The 17,395-nt window shown below is 39.4% G+C and overlaps 2 protein-coding genes across 2 annotated transcripts in view; one reads left to right on the top strand and one right to left on the bottom strand.

Annotated features, from left to right (window-relative positions):
• Positions 1-87: 87 nt before the first annotated feature.
• Positions 88-17,395, top strand: part of LOC143212711 (phytanoyl-CoA dioxygenase, peroxisomal-like) — a 74,057-nt gene continuing 56,749 nt past the window's right edge. Inside the window, exon 1 of the mRNA XM_076431785.1 lies at positions 88-1,132. The gene's annotated coding sequence lies outside the window, so the exon portion shown is untranslated. The remainder of the gene's footprint in view (positions 1,133-17,395) is intronic.
• The window catches only part of LOC143212661 (uncharacterized), a 55,609-nt gene continuing 41,892 nt past the window's right edge, over positions 3,679-17,395 (bottom strand). The window contains exons 3-10 of the mRNA XM_076431648.1: positions 14,117-14,310; positions 12,371-12,508; positions 11,302-11,599; positions 10,031-10,279; positions 9,336-9,525; positions 8,729-8,962; positions 8,070-8,368; positions 3,679-7,043 (exon numbers count right to left, since the gene is read on the bottom strand). Coding sequence (XP_076287763.1) covers positions 6,762-7,043; positions 8,070-8,368; positions 8,729-8,962; positions 9,336-9,525; positions 10,031-10,279; positions 11,302-11,599; positions 12,371-12,508; positions 14,117-14,310 — 1,884 coding nt within the window. The 3' untranslated portion in view covers positions 3,679-6,761. The remainder of the gene's footprint in view (positions 7,044-8,069; positions 8,369-8,728; positions 8,963-9,335; positions 9,526-10,030; positions 10,280-11,301; positions 11,600-12,370; positions 12,509-14,116; positions 14,311-17,395) is intronic.

Below are 17,395 nucleotides of genomic sequence, written 5' to 3' on the forward strand. Positions count from 1 at the left end.
ATTTGTAAGTAATATGTAAGTATTTTATTTTCATTGTATTATAAAATTCATTACATCGTAAAATGTTATATTATAAAATTTACTAAAAGTGTTCTAAACTAACTGTTTAACTGCATGTTTTGTTCAACTTTTATTTATATTTTCATATTTTTCAATCATGTTGATGGTACTTACCTCTAACGTGCCATCTTCTACAGTGTGCAAACTTTATATTGTATTGGTTCTGCAAAATTTATATTTGATTAATAAATAACAAATATATTTTTTATAAATAGGGAATAGGGAGAATGAGCGACCACAAAGTGGTCGGGCGAGCAGAGATATCTTTCGTTGGAAAAGGATAGCATATGTCATATGGCATTCCCTTTTGTTCTATATTAGAAGGACAAGGGATAAAGATTTTCTTGTTACGAGAAAAACATCGTCGTCTTATTTCGAAAGAAAACTGTATCAATGATTGTGTAGATACTACGGTATTCAAAAATTGCCGAATACAGAAAAGAACAGCACGGAGACGACAAAGAGGGACTGAGGGCAGAGTCGGGCAAAAATTTTATTTAAATAAAAATTTCGAATAAAGCGGATTTTTTCCAAATGGGTTTTAAACCCATTTTATTCAAAATTTTTATTCAAATAAAATTTTAGTTGTTTTTATTTTAATTACAATGACAATGCAAATAGAAAAGTTCTTTATTTTTAACTCCTTTTTTACTAAATGGTATTCATAATTGCTAGTATTCTGTGTTGCTCGAAAAGAGAAAGGATTACAAAGAGGTGCTGTGTATACATATACCAATGAACATAGGCTTCATATGTAGCGTTTTGGGCGCGCATGCGCGAGAAAACTTGGCCAATATCACGTCACTGGTATGTATGTACAAAGTATAAATGCAAAGAACGTCAACCGTAAGTTGCGCGGGAAAGATTAACATATCTCGAAACAGATATTCAAATGCACAGTGCCCGGATGGGAGTGCATCGAAGTTGACGTGTCGTCTTCATACCTTTCTAAAAATCGCTTGTTACTAAATAATTCTTTCAATATTCACATTCAATCGGACTGTTTGACAGTTGGTCGACAACAAGGCAGTGAAAGTGGAGTTCCTGTCAAGGTTATGTTCAACGCTATTTGGTAAGTGTTCTCTATTATTAACAATTTAAATAACGCCATACTTTCCTTAAATGCAGGATTCTCTATTGCGAATTGCAAATATCTCCGTCAATCACACTCTATATAAAAATGTTGACAAAGTTTTGTAAATTTTGTTTTTTATTGGGACTTTTCTATAATAGCCAATTAAAATTACAAAATTTATTTTTTAAGTTTACAATTCGTTATGAATACATAATATTGAATTGTTATAAAACATTGAGCTCATTCTTGTATTTTGAAATACAATTCATCATTGCCAACAATAACGTTGATTCGAAGTTTGATATTCAGGATCTGATAAGTTTATCGGCTGAAATGAGTCGAGGAAATTTCGGTTGTCATTACCATAATATTGACGAAGCTTGTCGCTACTTGCGCACGTAGAGCTGGACGTTGTCAAGGACAACCATTTTTTTATCTGCTATAAAAGAAAAAGTGTCGAAGTGACACTTGAAGAATACGAATTGTTTCATCGCAGAGTTAGTTGTTTACAAAACCCGTTGAGCGAACGGGTATTGCCATCTTCCGTCGATTCGGTTAAACATGTGGCGTTTGACAGGTTCCCGATCTGACAACCGAATGAGCACTCAGTTTGACGATTAGACGATTTTTCATCATCATTTATAGACGAATCTCTTTGTGCTTTGCTCGGTCGTGCTTCGTCGAGAATCCCTTGACCATTTCGCTCAAGTCACCAAAGATAATCGCGTAAAGAAATTCGCGGGAAACGGTAACCGCATCGTTCCGCGGCGAACAACATCAGCTGATCGGACGAAAATCATTCCGATCATGTGCAGTCCTCGCGAAATTTCCTTCGTCACGTAATTTGAATATATTTATTGTATGTATATTTTCAATCATTTTCATTTACTGATAACCAGACTGACAACAATCTTCATGTAAACACAAACAACTTTATCAGATATAATTTATAAAATATCGCGCGCGTACCCCGATATAATATATTCTTCATTTCATTTCAATGAAGATAGGAACGCGATTGCAATCTTTCAGCAATTTTGTATCAAAGTTTAAAAGATAAAAGTTACTATCAGGTCGTTAAGTATGATACTTGACAAATGTGTTTGAAATTTGTGTTTTATTTATCAAATAAATACATAAAATTTGCAAAACACTGATAACATATGCACAGAAATGCAATTTGCTCTCTGATATGCAAGAAACGTACTGCACATTTTTTATATTCCTGTCTATTGTTTCACATTTTTACTGATAACATTAAACACAGTTTGTCAGATACGGAAATACAAAAGCGAGGGTTCTGTGACGATATACTTCCGGTTCGAGCGCTAAAGTCTGTTTCTCACATTCAGTCACCGCGATTTTTGTCCGATATAGCAACCTTTTTAGATTTTTCAATAGAAATAACTTTATTATTTTAAATAATAATTCATTTAGACTTGCTCAAATAATAAATAATTATTTGCGTTCCGTAATTTGACGATGCCCGAACGTATCTACAATAATTTTCAATCTTCTCATCTCTTGCGTCCTCGCGAATACTGTCCATTTTTTTACAAATACAGATGTTTATACGAGTTAGCAGTCATCAGAAGTCATGAACAAGTTTTTTAAATATGTAAACTTTCGTTTGTTATTTTATTTTTTCTGCGTTATATTTTGTATGTCTGAGCGTTGTCCGATTTGATGGAAGTTTTAATGGCGAAGGGAATCATTTACCAGTGATTGAAATTTGCAGAGCGATTAAAGGGTCGCAGATCCGGCAGGGTACAATAATGTTTAATTAACGAAATTAAACGGCGGCTCACGATCCGCCTATATTATAACGAAACAATGAAATCTGCAATTAAGACGAGGTACATATCTAGGTCGTAGTACACGCGGGGTGCCAGCTATCGGGAAGTGGCATGCAATTGCGACAATTTATAGCGGATATTCGACAATTATAGGAACCGCTTCGCTCCGCATAATACGATTCAGCAAAACGCGGACGCATAAAACGACGAGACCACGCGATTGCTTCGAACAACAATCGCTCATAATACTCTCGATTCCGCGTTTTCCATTTTCGTTTCTCGCGTTCGATTCGATAAACCGAATGATACGATAACAAACTTGCTTGTCGCGTTGAAGAAAAAATATTCCTCGCATTCGTCATCGCATCAATGGAGTTATAATTATCCTATACAAATTTTTTTAAAACGTTAGAATTTGTATTTTAACTATCTTTGCATTGCAATTGATATTTTCAATTTTTTTCAGATTCATTTGCATCGAAATATTCAAACTGTTTTTATAAACCTTTTTGTTTGTATAAAAGTACAGGCGCAAGGTACACAGTAAAGATACAGGGTAATTAAATTTTTTTGCGATTCATCTTCATTTTTACATTGCAACTGATAAATGTTTAACGTATTACTTCGCTTGGAAAATCTGCTCTTGTTCCGTTAAATTTACAATTTAATCTATTTTAAAAATTTCATTTCCCTATGTTCAATGATTCTTTATATCACTCCGTAAAAATGATTACGATATTTGTTTGCTTGTCTCGGTTCTTTCCTTGTTTCCTCGATTTCCTCGAAGCTGTTTCTTCTCGCGATGGTGAGCAAAGGAACATCAGAATCGATCAAACCCTAATAGGTATACATATTTTTCTTGAAGTAACAATATTAATTTTGTTAGGACCCCAGCTCTCCTGCCTTTTGTATTCTCCAAAATGCATTTGACCAAAATGCAATCGATTGAATAATCTCATTACGTTCAGTGTGTAATTAATAGAACTTGTCCCGACAATTTTGGCCGACGAATTTAGAAATGCTCTTTAAAAGCAGCCAAAGTAGCTTCGTTCACAGTCAATAAGGTATTCGAACGGTGAACGGTGGCATACTAATTTCACAGGGAATCGAGTTGCCATTTCATAGAAACGATAGACCGTCGCCGCGACTGGAAAATCTCCCGGCCGAAATTAACTTTGAATCCTGATTACACAGATAAATGAGTTTCGGAAGTTAGCGGTTGTACGGCCATCGGTATGAAACGATCTCCGGGAACCGTTCCTGGACGACGGTCCTCGACAGGAATTTATTATAAGTTGCTTTGCAAGTTCGCCGATGACACAGCGATTCGCGAAATGTCAGGCTTAATTATCTTACTCACAATCAGAATCTTGTTAACTAATTAACTTACGCGTCGCGCAAAATGCTGTCATTATTATACCAATACATTGACTGGCTGGATGTACATAGGAGCACTTAACAGTTGCGACGAAAATTTATAATTGATACGAAATGGTTATTTTAAGATTGATCAATAAACTTCAATATTTAGAGCTGTCCATGTGGTAATGTCCAAAGAAGTAAAAATACGGGATTATTCATGAAACATGTACACCACGTTGTTTTCTTTAAAATCAATCGAACGCCGAGGGATACAGGTGTGGAAATAGTTGTACATATTTTAAACAATGCTTTTATTTGTACTAACAACATACATTCAGACATCATTTAGGTGGTGACACCGTAACTACGATTAACATTAATGCAACACCCGGTCCCGACAAAGTTCTTCACGCCAGAATGGTAAAAGAACACGCGAGATCCTCATCCCTCTGCTCTAATTGACGAATGTATAAGCGACAGACGGAGGACGCGAATCAAAGGCAAACAACGTTCTTGTTTTTCTATTGTCTTTGAACATCGAGGTACATATGTACATACGTATACAGGTAATTTGCTTTTCGAACCCGAGAGGTTTCCATTGAATCGTTCATGAACAATGTTCCCTTAGTAAATCCTCTATAACTCGCGATCGAGAAAACAATATTTCGTATTTTTTAAATTCAGTGGGAATTTGCCCACATACTCGATGCCTGCATGCTTTCCCACACTTTCGCATATACACTATCCCACGAGAGAGTAACCCCGTTCTGCGCAGCTTTCTGAGCTGATCTAGATGGTGAGGGCTCAGCGAGTCTATCATCTTGCACTCCACTACCCACTCGCCATTTTCTTGAAGCAATTAGGGCGAAGATGCGCAGCGACGGACGAAAATTCGTCTTTCCGCAGAGTTACTTACTCTCTCGCGGGATAGAGTTTAATCTGGCGTTCTACAATATTTGGGACATCAATTCCAACAACCACGAGGATTAACGATCGGCGAACATCTGACAAAACTTTCTACCGCTAAATTGCAGGTTTGTTATCATGTATGAACGCAGTAGTCGGACAGAGTTCGCGGAAAACAGTGCAAACATTTCTCGTAATTGATATATTTCCCCGCTCTCCTCGATCACATTTATTGGCTGATCATGCGGTAGTTGTTTATTGTCAATTATTCCGATCAACGACCGTCGGTTCGATGAACGATCCGTGTCTCAATTATACCGATTTTTCCGCAGACGATCACGAGTACTATACTTGTAAGGTCGCGAGCCTCTGTCTGCTACGACGGACACATGAATTTCAATTACAGATCACTATTATCATACTCGAACGTGTCCGCGTTTTACTTTATTATAATGTCGACGTGGAATTTCAAACATATATTTCTTAGCCAGAAATTTGATATGATTCATTCGGTTGCAATATAAATTCGTTTGACTGCAAATATAAGTACATATGTTCGAATTTTAATGATTTACTTGAGACTCATCGCTACAGATTGTACAGAAAATATTAATGTTTTTCATATATTAATATCTGAAATCGTCATTATTGAACTGCGGAAACGAGTCTTATAAAATAGGAAACAGAATTAAATTCTATATCGTCATCACTTCAATATGAACACATAAAACGATTGATAGACAAGCTCGGTTTTTGTTTAACGCTATATTCCCCCGAATATCTTTCCTTACATCAATTTTGTTCTGTTAAAACCAGAACAAAAACTTGTACTAGATTTTAATACATTAAAAATATTGGTTTTTTGTACTCGGATTAATATAACTAAAGCTTTTAAGGATTAATAAATGCTATCATTCATCGGCAGGCGATCGCGCTAGTTTGTCATTCTTCTAAAAGCTTCAGAATGAATAGTTAACGACGAAGAATGTTCCTCCAGGGATACAATCATTCTGAATGTGTCAATTTCCGAGACGAATGTTGCAAAACTGTCCTGGCAGACGATTGTCACGCTCACGCTATTCTTTCTCTCGCTCTCTCTCGCTCTCTCTCTGACTAAGTGGAAGTATAAAAATATAATTTCAGGATATGTCGATAGGTTATAAGCGATATCAAGCATGAAGGGAGACGTCGGGACCATTTTATTCATCCTCCGAGTACGACGGATGCCCGGTAAACGACTAGGACGCTTAACATTAGATTTACGAGGCACTAAAAGTGACTATTTTACATTGCTTTATAAAAATAATGAGAATGTATCTATTCAAATTTCTAGCCATTCTTTTTATACTATATGTGCCCAAAGAAATCAATTTGTTCAATAATTTCTCATGAATGAACCTTTACAATTTCAATGATCGTAAATTAATAAAATAAAAGCCGTGATTTGGACAGGTCCCGTAAACCTAGTGTTAAAAAGATAATAGTTCCCTCTGGACTGTGGCACACGCGAAACGCTTGCGTTCTCTTCTGGTTCGATCGACACAGTATTCGATCGTTCGAGTTTAAGACGACTCGAGGAGAAGATGCTTGCGTTGCTCGATCTCTTCGCCATCCTGACGGACGTCCGGCTTGCGAATCGTTTTCGATTTCCGCTTTAATTCCCTACCACTCTGTCCCTCTGTTTCAAATTCTATCCTCGCTAGACTGTTCCCTGCGGCGATTTTGTTTAAGATTCCCATCGTGTCGTCGACGCTGCTACAGCTTTGGCTGCCCCCGGTGCGATCGTCGACGCCCTTCCTGTCCCCCATCTCTTCTTGTCTCTGCGGCCGGATGTCATCATATTTCTGTGCACAACGTTTCCCGGGAAAATGGACATTGTTACCGTGAAAGCATTTCATTTACAAACTATAAACAACGGCGAAACAACGGAAACAATCCGTCTTTGCGCTGCGGGATCAGAGCTGGGTATATTTTAAGATCTACGGAGATCTACAGCTGGCTATTTGTCTCGACGATGATTATATTTTTACGTATGTACTTATAAATTCGTACTTTTATCAATGTAATGACAGCATATATTTTCGAATGCATTGATGGATGTAGCTCGTCATTCCCTATCAAAAACGATTAACCTGTTTATACCGAAAAACTGTTAGTTTGGAAGTACAGTAATGTCTCTATCGACGCAAAAAAATATCCCCTTCACTGTAGTAGTCTGATCTTGGCTCGGGTATATAGGTGTAAACCACTACTAGAGTCCCGAGCAGTGTCGCTAGAAAGTGCCGAAACCAGCACTCGAGGGGAATATAAGTACCCCCTCTCTGATGACCAGAGTAGAGTAATATGTGACACGTTGCGCTTGCGCGGCGCAACACTGCTCTGGTCATCAGAGAGGGGGTACATCATCTCACCGTGATTCCCCTCATCTGGCGACACTGGTCCCGAGGCTTTTGCGTCGATAGAGACATTACTGTATTATCTCCGTAACTGTCACCAAAATACAATTTTTCTACCTGCATTGTAACAAAATACGTCTAATAGGTTGAAAACAATATAACGGTAGTTTTAAATTCTTCTAATGTTTTCACTATTTTAATTTACACCTACTCATTTTTTCCATAAGTGTATAAAATCCGCTGTCTAGTCGTCACATTTTATCCCCAAAGTTTCAGGCGTGAAAGTAGAAGCGTCGCGGGTCGAGTTCAAGTCCCTCTTTCTTTTTCGATCGCCGTCCTCCTCTACGTTCGACAAACCAAAAAGAATGTAGCGCGTCTACTAGAACTGTCGCGCGGCAGACCCGACGCGACGATACGACAGTTACGGAGATACTACTTTAATAGGAAAAGTTTGATAGCGGGAAAGGTTGTTACCAGCATTGTACCCCTCGGTATCGTGGCAGTGGTTCTGATGATGGATGGGCGTACATTATCACTGTTGCTGATGGCCGATGGCAAAGTGATCAAAACTATCTCCTCCTCCTCCTCCTCCTCTTCCTCCTCCTCCTCCACACTTGTCTTGCGGTAGAATTTTCGCGTGAACGGCCACATGTTCGATGTAGTTTTTTCGTTCAGTTTCCCGAGCTTCTGCGGGGCACCCGTCGTCCATACGCATGTCTCGCTGCTTCCCGTGCTACTGTCGCTTTCGGTGCTGTAGTGACGGAGTCGTCGTTCTTCGCAAAACACACCATAATTGTCTAATTAAATGACACGTTTTCGTTACCACCCTCGCGGGCTGAGATTCGTAGTGGTGCATGTCGAAATTTTCTAGTAGCCAGTTGAAATGAGAACGTTCTACATATAAGAAAGCATAGAAAATGCATTGAGTAATTGATGCGTCAAAATATAAGTGGATTTACCGGTGGCTTCCATGAAATCGTCAAAAGCATCCACTTTCAGATGCACAACCAGTTAACCTTAGAATAAAAACACTGCTTCTCACACATAAAAATATTTCACGCACTCGATTAGATCAAGAAATACGATTGTGGATCAACGCGTTAACACTTTACTTAACAGGACGGCATATTTACTGTCACGTTGCAGCGCGCTGAAGACTGGCGGCTTCCTCGCGAAAGGGGTTCCTCCGTCTTGAACTTCCTCGTGACAGGCCTCTGTTATGAGGATCTTCGGGCTCTTTTTTGGTGTGTCGTATATTGGTATACAACAGCTGTGGCCCACGTTCGCTCTGATGCAGTCGTTTTGGTAGTGAGGACCCATTAAGCTGGCTGAGCTCGTGCTCGACCTCACGATCTTACTGCTTTCGCCTATTCGCATAATATTTCGATCGTATCGGCAATAATGAGAATTCTGTGATTAAAGGTCTACGAGACAATGCTAAAATCGATTCGAGAACGAGGGACAGACGAGGGTGAAATAAATCAGTCTTAAGAAAGGCGACCACATTTCTGAAAATTGCACAGTTCGATGATTTGGGTCTAATTTTTATTAATTTCTTGTCGTGTCGAATTAAACAGATGCCAATTTAAGCTAACCTCCGATGAGTACTTATTTGTCCAATACAAAATATTATAACAAGTACTGGTGCTTTGAGAGAGGAAATAAAAAGTGCTTGAACGGATCAAAGAAACGAATGATGAAAGATGAGTTGAGTTCTCGATTGGAATCTCGATCGCCAACCTAATTCGAAAGTCGGCACACGAAGCGTGTTGCACGATGCAGCGGGTTGCATCTTGGCTCGACTGGGGCCTGCAGTCAGCACCGCTTCGCTGAATGTTCGTTGCAGAGGGGAGTTGGATACAGAGGAACCAGTTCCACTTCCGGACGGTCTTCTTGATCCTGCCGCACTTGGCGTCCGAGCGTCAATTTCCTGTATCCCGAATCGTTTCCATTTAAATCTGAACGTCGCTTTATACAATATCATACGAGCATACGGAATTCGACAGCAAAATTCTCCGTGCACACATACTTTTCAAATATCCTATTTTCGATTTATGTAAAGAAAAATTGATACAGGAGAATCTCCGTTTATATGTATTAACCCTTAGCACTCCGAATTATTTTTCAAATTTGTTGCCAAAAAACTTATTTTAAGCAATTTTGTTTGCTAATTATGTTAAATACACCTCTCATGTTGTAATTTATGTTTGTGGAACTGATATTTGGTTTTAACTGAAAAATATAAATAAAGGAAGCACCAAATACATATAAGAACCCGTTTTATTTACATTTTTCTTTCTCCGGTGTCGAGTCACACTCGACAAAGGAGTGCAAAGGGTTAATGGAACCAGATTTGCAGGAAAGGAGTGAACAGACAACTCAAACGGGCAGGTTTAGTGTACGAAAGAATTATATTTAGAGGATTGGGTTATTACTTGCTGAAATTCCGACTGGGTTGTCTTTTTCCGCCAATAGTTCTGTATGGAGTATCGCAGGGATTGCGATTTCATGGCATAAACGAGGCCATTGATAGACGGGGTTAAGGCGAGCAGAACAGTGGTCGTCGAAGCCAGCTCCGGGTAGTCGAGTAGCTGAGGTTGAGTATCGACATCGGAAACCTCCCAGAGGATCAGACAGCAATACGGGACATAAAGCACGTACAGAGGACTGAGCAGTTGGATCACCTGAAAATTCAGTTCTCTGTTGAGTAGGCGAGAAAATGTTGCTTCACGCACTTGATTTCAACGATACTTCGCTATCAACCCCCTTGCCGTACAATCTATTTCACAGCTGCGTTAGCTAGAATATCTTTGTCCTCGGTAACTCCTCGCCGCGCCGCACGACTTTGCGGTCACAATAATTAGAACTTCTCTGTCTTGAATCATTTTCCAAATGAAAATGGAACATGTTTGTATGTACGTTTACGCAGTGGTAGATGTAACGTTAAAGACCCAGAGTGCTCCAGATAATAAAAAAATATATAAAAAAACTTTTTAAAAACCATGCTTATATTAAAATTGCACTAAAAAGGTGAAAATAATTTTTTTAGACATTAGTGGTTATAAATAAAAGCGTGAACCGCTAAACTATAGTGACGTAATCTTCGTGGGCGCTCCAAGCTTTTATTTATAGTCACTAATGTCTAAAAAAATTATCTTCTCCTTTTTTATTTTCTACTTTTTAGTCTTTTTTAAATGGAACGCAAGATGTAGTAATACTGGTATGAAATAGTAAGATATATATATAGAAACGCAAGATATGGAAATACGCAAGATAGAATGAGGGGATGACTCCGAGAGACGACGTTTGGAGTGACAGAGGAGTGGGGATGAGTCGGAGTGGAAACGCCTAGTGGAGTAGGGAGGGCTGGCGCGCGGAGTGGGGATCGCTGAACGATGATTTTTTTTCTTCTAGACGCACAGTTTGTTAAAAATTTGTCTTTTATATTGCATTGTCATCCAGTTCTGAGCTGTGTTCAAAGTTTCAAGTTTCTAGCTCAGGCAACAACTCGGCAAGCTCATATAAGCGTGGAAAATGAATCGGAAATCCGCGTAAGTCGCGAGAGCTGTCCACCGCAATATCCGTCAGGCGAAGGGAATTATGTACGACGCGGCGCAACGAGACGAGAGAAGTCGTGCGATTAGTATCACGCGAAGGATGAATTATGCGGAGTAAACAGATATTACACGGGGGTGTATGCACAAACCGTGGTTGCCGCGCTGTGGGACGGGCTGGCCATCGGTACCGTGACTGTCGGTACAAGAAACGGATTCTGTTGATGGGTGATGGCTACTTGAGCGTCCAGAGCGACTTTGATAATTGCGCCGGCGATCCGGTGCCGGTGACGACGGGCTATGGTGAGCACATGTAAATTCCAGACAGTGATGAACACAACTGGCACAATCAGCCCTAGGATCACGTAAACCACCCCATAAATCGTGGCTGTTATGCCCCACAAACTGTTACCGAAATCCGGCGCGCAACAGCCTATACCTGGCCTGTATCTGCGACAAACAATACCAAACAAGTGCATCTTTCATTATTATACGTGCGCGAACATATCTGATAAAATTTTTAACACTAAACCTACCGAACACTAAAAGCTATTAAAATGTTCTACCTTACAAAAATGACAAGGCTCCATTTATTCAGATTTTGTGTAATTTAATAAGCATGAAAAAGTTCATCGAATCAATTTCCATGTACGCAAATTCATAATTTTAACGAAGATGAAAAATATAAAACCGGCCATTTGACCGGCAGCAGTGGTAGGTTTAGTGTTAATTAACATAAACAGCGAGTAGAAGACTGTCGGAAGGGATCCTATTACATAATAAGTAGACTGCGGATCTTTATGCAAAATAGAAATTGTCTGCAGCGATTGCAAGAAATAGAAACTAAATTGAACGCTATTTCTTCCCTTAATGATTTTAATAGAGGCGAAATCATATATCGAAATTTTCAATTTTAAAAATTTTCCAACAATTTTGAATTTCATCTACTCAATTTTGCTATGAATGCATAAAGATCCGTAGTCTAATAAAAAGATTTTCAATAATTGTGCCGTACCAAAATAAACCTTACACTCTTCTTTTTATTATAATTCAAAACTAAATTATTAAATGATGTTACACAGAGTGACTAGTTATTCACAATTGAAATTGTTGTTGCTATCGAAGGGAATAATCGCCGGTAGGTAATGCGTTAAGTGCCTTTCAGAGCATAATACACAAAATTGCTAAGAGAAAATTTAATGAACCACGAAGGAAGCGTACCTGTAGAATGGGACGATTCCCCAAAAAGGCAGCATGCACAGCGGTACGGTCACTATCCAGAGTCCAGCCAGTCCGTATGCAACGCGCGGCGAAGAGATCAGACCAACATAGTGCAATGGTGCTGCGACCGCAATATACCTAGACAACAATCACATTATGCTGCAACCGAATTCTAACTGGCATAAATCCTTAAGGGGAAATTGCTATTTCTTGTTAAAACATAAAAAACGATTTTATTGCTTTTACAGAGTCTTTGTAGTTTAACTCTGTAGCCGAGTCAAATCGCCAGACCTCTATGCGATTTTAGCCGGGTTTAATTGCTTCTTATCGATCATCCCGGATGCAATATTCACGCGCGAATGACCAAGTCTCCGCTGGAAGAACAAGTAACGAGACACAGGGGAGAAGGTCGCAGGGCCCCGAATGTATTACGACCGTCGACGCGACGGTTTAAATCCACCGATTGCCAATGAATAAAATATATTTGCCCTTCGATCGACCTAAGATCTGAACTCTCGTGCGGCATACTCTCCGGTAGCCTCCGCATCCACGCGCGTGCCCCCCCCCCCGTATTTTTGTCCACAAGCTTCCGGCCTGATTTCCGAACCACTCAATATCGCCAAGTGTTTGTTATATTCTCGGTGTTCTGATTACTTCGACGCGACGCAGAGTCGCCAGATGAGGAGAATTGTCTCGAATGGAGGGGAATGCAGTTACCCTCTCTCTCTCTGCCAGTACCGGATTAGTCACGTGACATTGCGACACATGCACAACAGAGACGAAACGCGACACGTGACCAGGCTGTGGTGGAAGCGTGGGGGAATAGCGTCGTAAAAAGGGAATGTGGAGTAGAAAGACAAGTTTTAATCTGGCGACTCTGCCCCGACGCGCGACGGTGATCGCGAAACGGGGGCAATTTCATTCCGTTTCTGGGTTAGGACTGTTATCAAATATGTGTACACTGGAATTTCATAAAGCAAAAATACTTAGAAATGTTGCACTCATGGTCTACGCTTTGTCTTGCAATATCTGTAAACATTTTTTTATACAAAATGAGACTACCTTCGAAATTTTAGCTAAATCGGGCGCGACCGGTTTTCGGAAGTTTCACCTGCTCCTGATGGGAACAATCGGTGGTATTGCTCGTCTGCCCGTCGGGTTTCAGATTGAATCGAAGATCTCTCTCGCGTCAGTGAACGGTCGAAGAGATACCGGCTGAATGCCAGGAGCCGCTATCGACATCTTACATCGCACATCTCGCCGGCTTTGTGCGATGCAATGCCGCGTCGTCTAGCCTCGTCAAACGTCGCCATGAACTTCGGGGGTTGAACTTGATTTTTCTATCGCGAATCCTGCCAGATAAAGGACCTTCGATCCGACAGCTTACCGACTTCAAAGCTGAAGGAGCGGCGACCCTTCTCCGACAAGCCAAATCGCCTGTTCTCGATAATGCTTCCCCCTCAGCGGACAGGTCGATTCGCCGAAAAAACGGGGACGAAATTCGTATCTCTGTTTGTTACACTTCATTCATTACTAGACTTCATTCAAAACTGGCTGCATTATTTATATGAAGCTCTAGTTCAGTGAAAATGTGTTTCTTCTAAGAATTTTAGTAACACGAGGATAACGCAATAGTTAGACTGCGGATACAAAAGTTCGACTTTCTGCCGGTTCTCGAAATGTTAAACGAGTTTCCCTCTATGGATTGAGGATTAAGCACGGTGCAAAAGTGAATTGTGCACTAACCTGTCGTAGTTAATACCTGCGACGGTCCATAAGGCGATAGGGTGGAGCACTGTGAACAAAAATCCAAGTGCGTCACACCAAACATCGCCAATCAACCAAAATCCACTGGCGAATGCAAGGGTGATTAGACTGATACCGAATTCTACCAATCCCAGATGAGTTACCAGCAACGTGTTTTCAACGTGCTGATAAGCCTGCGAACATATTATACCGTTTTCATTAAACATAGGTCTTAGAACAATAAAGTAAACACAGTTAGAAAGTGATTTAGACCGGCGTGAAAAGATGAATTCATAGGTAATGTGTAGACTGCGGATTTTATGCGTTTACGACAAAAATGGTTAAATACCTACAATTTAAAGCAGAGGGAATATTATAAGAAAAAGTAAGAATATCAGTGTATTAGTTTCAGCTTAATAAAATAATTAAAAGAAAGAAATCTTTATTTGTCTCCTGTGTATCGCAACCAACGCAAACATTTTTTATTTTGCATAAAGATCCACAGTCTAGTAACGCGAGTGGGTTTGATTAGAGATTGGAACATTTCCACAAGGAACACTATAACAACGAGTCAGACTCGAGCTTTCGAACAGAATTGTCTAACTATTATTGATTCCCTTGAGCCCCAAATAAAATTCTACTTTGTTGTTGTCGATGTATAGCCATTGGAGCATTCCATAAATATAAACTTTCTTCTATTTCTAAGAAATTATGAACGCCAAAGAAGATCTAATCACTGCAACCGTAAAACGAATCGTAATACAATGTGTTAATAAAACAATAGTCTAGTTCTAGATACAGTTAAAAATGATTTAAAATTAAGAATGAAGGCAGAGACCAAAAGAGTTCGACTAAAATCATTGTCGTCAAATATGTCTAGATTGCACTCGGCAGAAATTGAGTGAAACTCGGCAAAGTATTGTTGAAATAACGATTGTGACCAAGGCTTAACATTCGGTCGAAACAATTCCAAAGACGGCGCGACGAGTCAATTCGAAAGGATCGCTCTTCGATATTACTACATATCCATGACCGAAGGGCGCCGAACGACAGCAGCGAAACTGGGTCGAATAGAAACGCGTTCAGACGCTTTGACGAAACTCCTCATAAGATTTGCTGCACTGTTTCCTCCACGTAAATGTATATTACAACCATCTCTTTGAAGGCCTCTCCCCATAACGCCAGAGGTATACAGAGCGGTAGAAAGTTGAAAGGAAACGTTAGAGTCCTCTCGTGCAAAATACGCAATAAATAAATATGATTTTTGAAATTTGATATCGTCAATAGTCTATATTTCAGCGACTGGGATCAGTCACATAATCACAGAGAAGATAGTACAAAATCATAAACATATCGAGTGAATTTAATAATTCCATCTCTCACAGCACAAATTAGTTACTCCCAAAAGCAAATTAACTCGGAAGTCTCACCGACATCGAGAACCAGGGCGAGCAACTCGTTCGCAACCCAGTGCACGAAACGCGTCCAAAATCAGTACATACATATATGGCAAACTGCTCGAAGACCGATGAATCGGCTCGAAAGAAACAGAAACATTGCGGACACAAGAGTATTGATTGGGAAGTGGTCGGCTATTCTTTGGGCCGTTACGCGCTATCGTGCCACTGGGTACGAAGTACGAGGTAACGTTTGAACTCGTTAGCACTTGGTCGCTGCAAGTAATATAATAATTTTTTACTCAAAATTGGTTTACCCAATAATTGGACGACCATGCTCAGCGACCAAATGCAGCGAGTCTTCGAAAATTGTCAGTTCTTTTTTATCACGGCGCACCGCACCACAAAATCTGAAAAAATCTATGAACAATACCGACCCCTACACATAAAAACAGGGATCAAAAATAACAGTTATTCTAAAATTTTCTACGATGAAAACCATTAATAAAAAGTTGATTGTTATTGAAATTTAAATTCGAAGAACAAAATGATTAAAAAATATCAATTTTTATACTTTTTGGTTACAAATAACAGTTATTAGTGTCCAAAATATTGGATCCTCCTTGATAACTGTTATCGATGAAGAAGAACTGTTTCGATTGCTCAAAGCAGTTATCAATGAGAGAAATTTATTTCGATCGCTCATAACAGTTATCGATGATCGAATTTATTTTCACTTGTTCATAATAATCATTGATAAGAAAATTCAGTTTGGTTGTTTATTTTCGGATGGATCAAGTCTGTAAAATTCATTGAGAAGGTTTCGTACAACAAGACGAATCAACAGTCCATAAGAACAACACAAAATCTGTTTGTTTGTCACAACAAATTTTGATTGTAGCAATTAATTATCTACCATTTGAAAGTTGTACTATTTAATAACAACTACTTATGTATTACAAATTTCCTTCATCAATAACTGTTATGAATGATCAAAATCAACTTCTCTCATTGATAACTGTTATAAGTGATAGAAATGAATTTCAACAAAAGAAAAAATATTTGGTTACTTATAATCCTTATTTGTAACCAATACGATTTTAGTCGATGAAATACTTGTTATTCTATGACTTTTTCTTTTTGGTTATAACAGTTATAGTCCCTGCATAAAACAATACCGACACCTATGCAAAATCTGCATTTTCCGATTTTTTACAACCAGACTGTTCTACTTAAAAATCTGAGATAATTACAGAATATGTATCTAGGTATATGACATCCGTTACATTCGTTTCAGAATTTTCGAATACAACTAAACAGGGAAAATAGGCCAAAAACTAATCTTTTCCATTTTACCCCATAACTAGCCCCCCGGTCGAGATGTAGGATTAAAATTTTATACAACATAGTTTTTCTTGAAGCCGTTTTTGTTTTTGTTATAGCGTGCCAATGGGCAAGCATGAATTGACCTGGGGTATTGAACTAATCTTTGTACTATAGAATAGTGTTCCACCGCGTGGTAAGACGTCGTTGTCGACCTGCCACGGTCAGCAAGCATAACAGTGCAGCGTATACGGCTATTTCCAGGGTGGCCACTTTCCTTTCGCGAGTTCCATTTCTCCCTCGAGAAAATGTGTCATGCTTGCGAAAGGAGTGGCACCTCTATCGGAATGGAACCGCTTTTAAAAGCCAGGATTATCTGCGATCGGAAAAATCGCGAGGCTCCCGATCTTCGTCTGAAATGCCGTTAACCCGGTATGTATTCATTTCCCCGACGGGATTGGAAACGAGGGAAAAATCACCCTCGGAAATTCCGGACGGCAAGTGGACCGCGGTATATCGCGTATCATCACCTCGAATTTTAAATCGTTTGCGAGGGCTG

The sequence above is a fragment of the Lasioglossum baleicum genome, chromosome 1 (genome assembly GCF_051020765.1).
Source record: "Lasioglossum baleicum chromosome 1, iyLasBale1, whole genome shotgun sequence".
Classification (NCBI taxonomy): Eukaryota; Metazoa; Arthropoda; class Insecta; order Hymenoptera; family Halictidae; genus Lasioglossum; species Lasioglossum baleicum.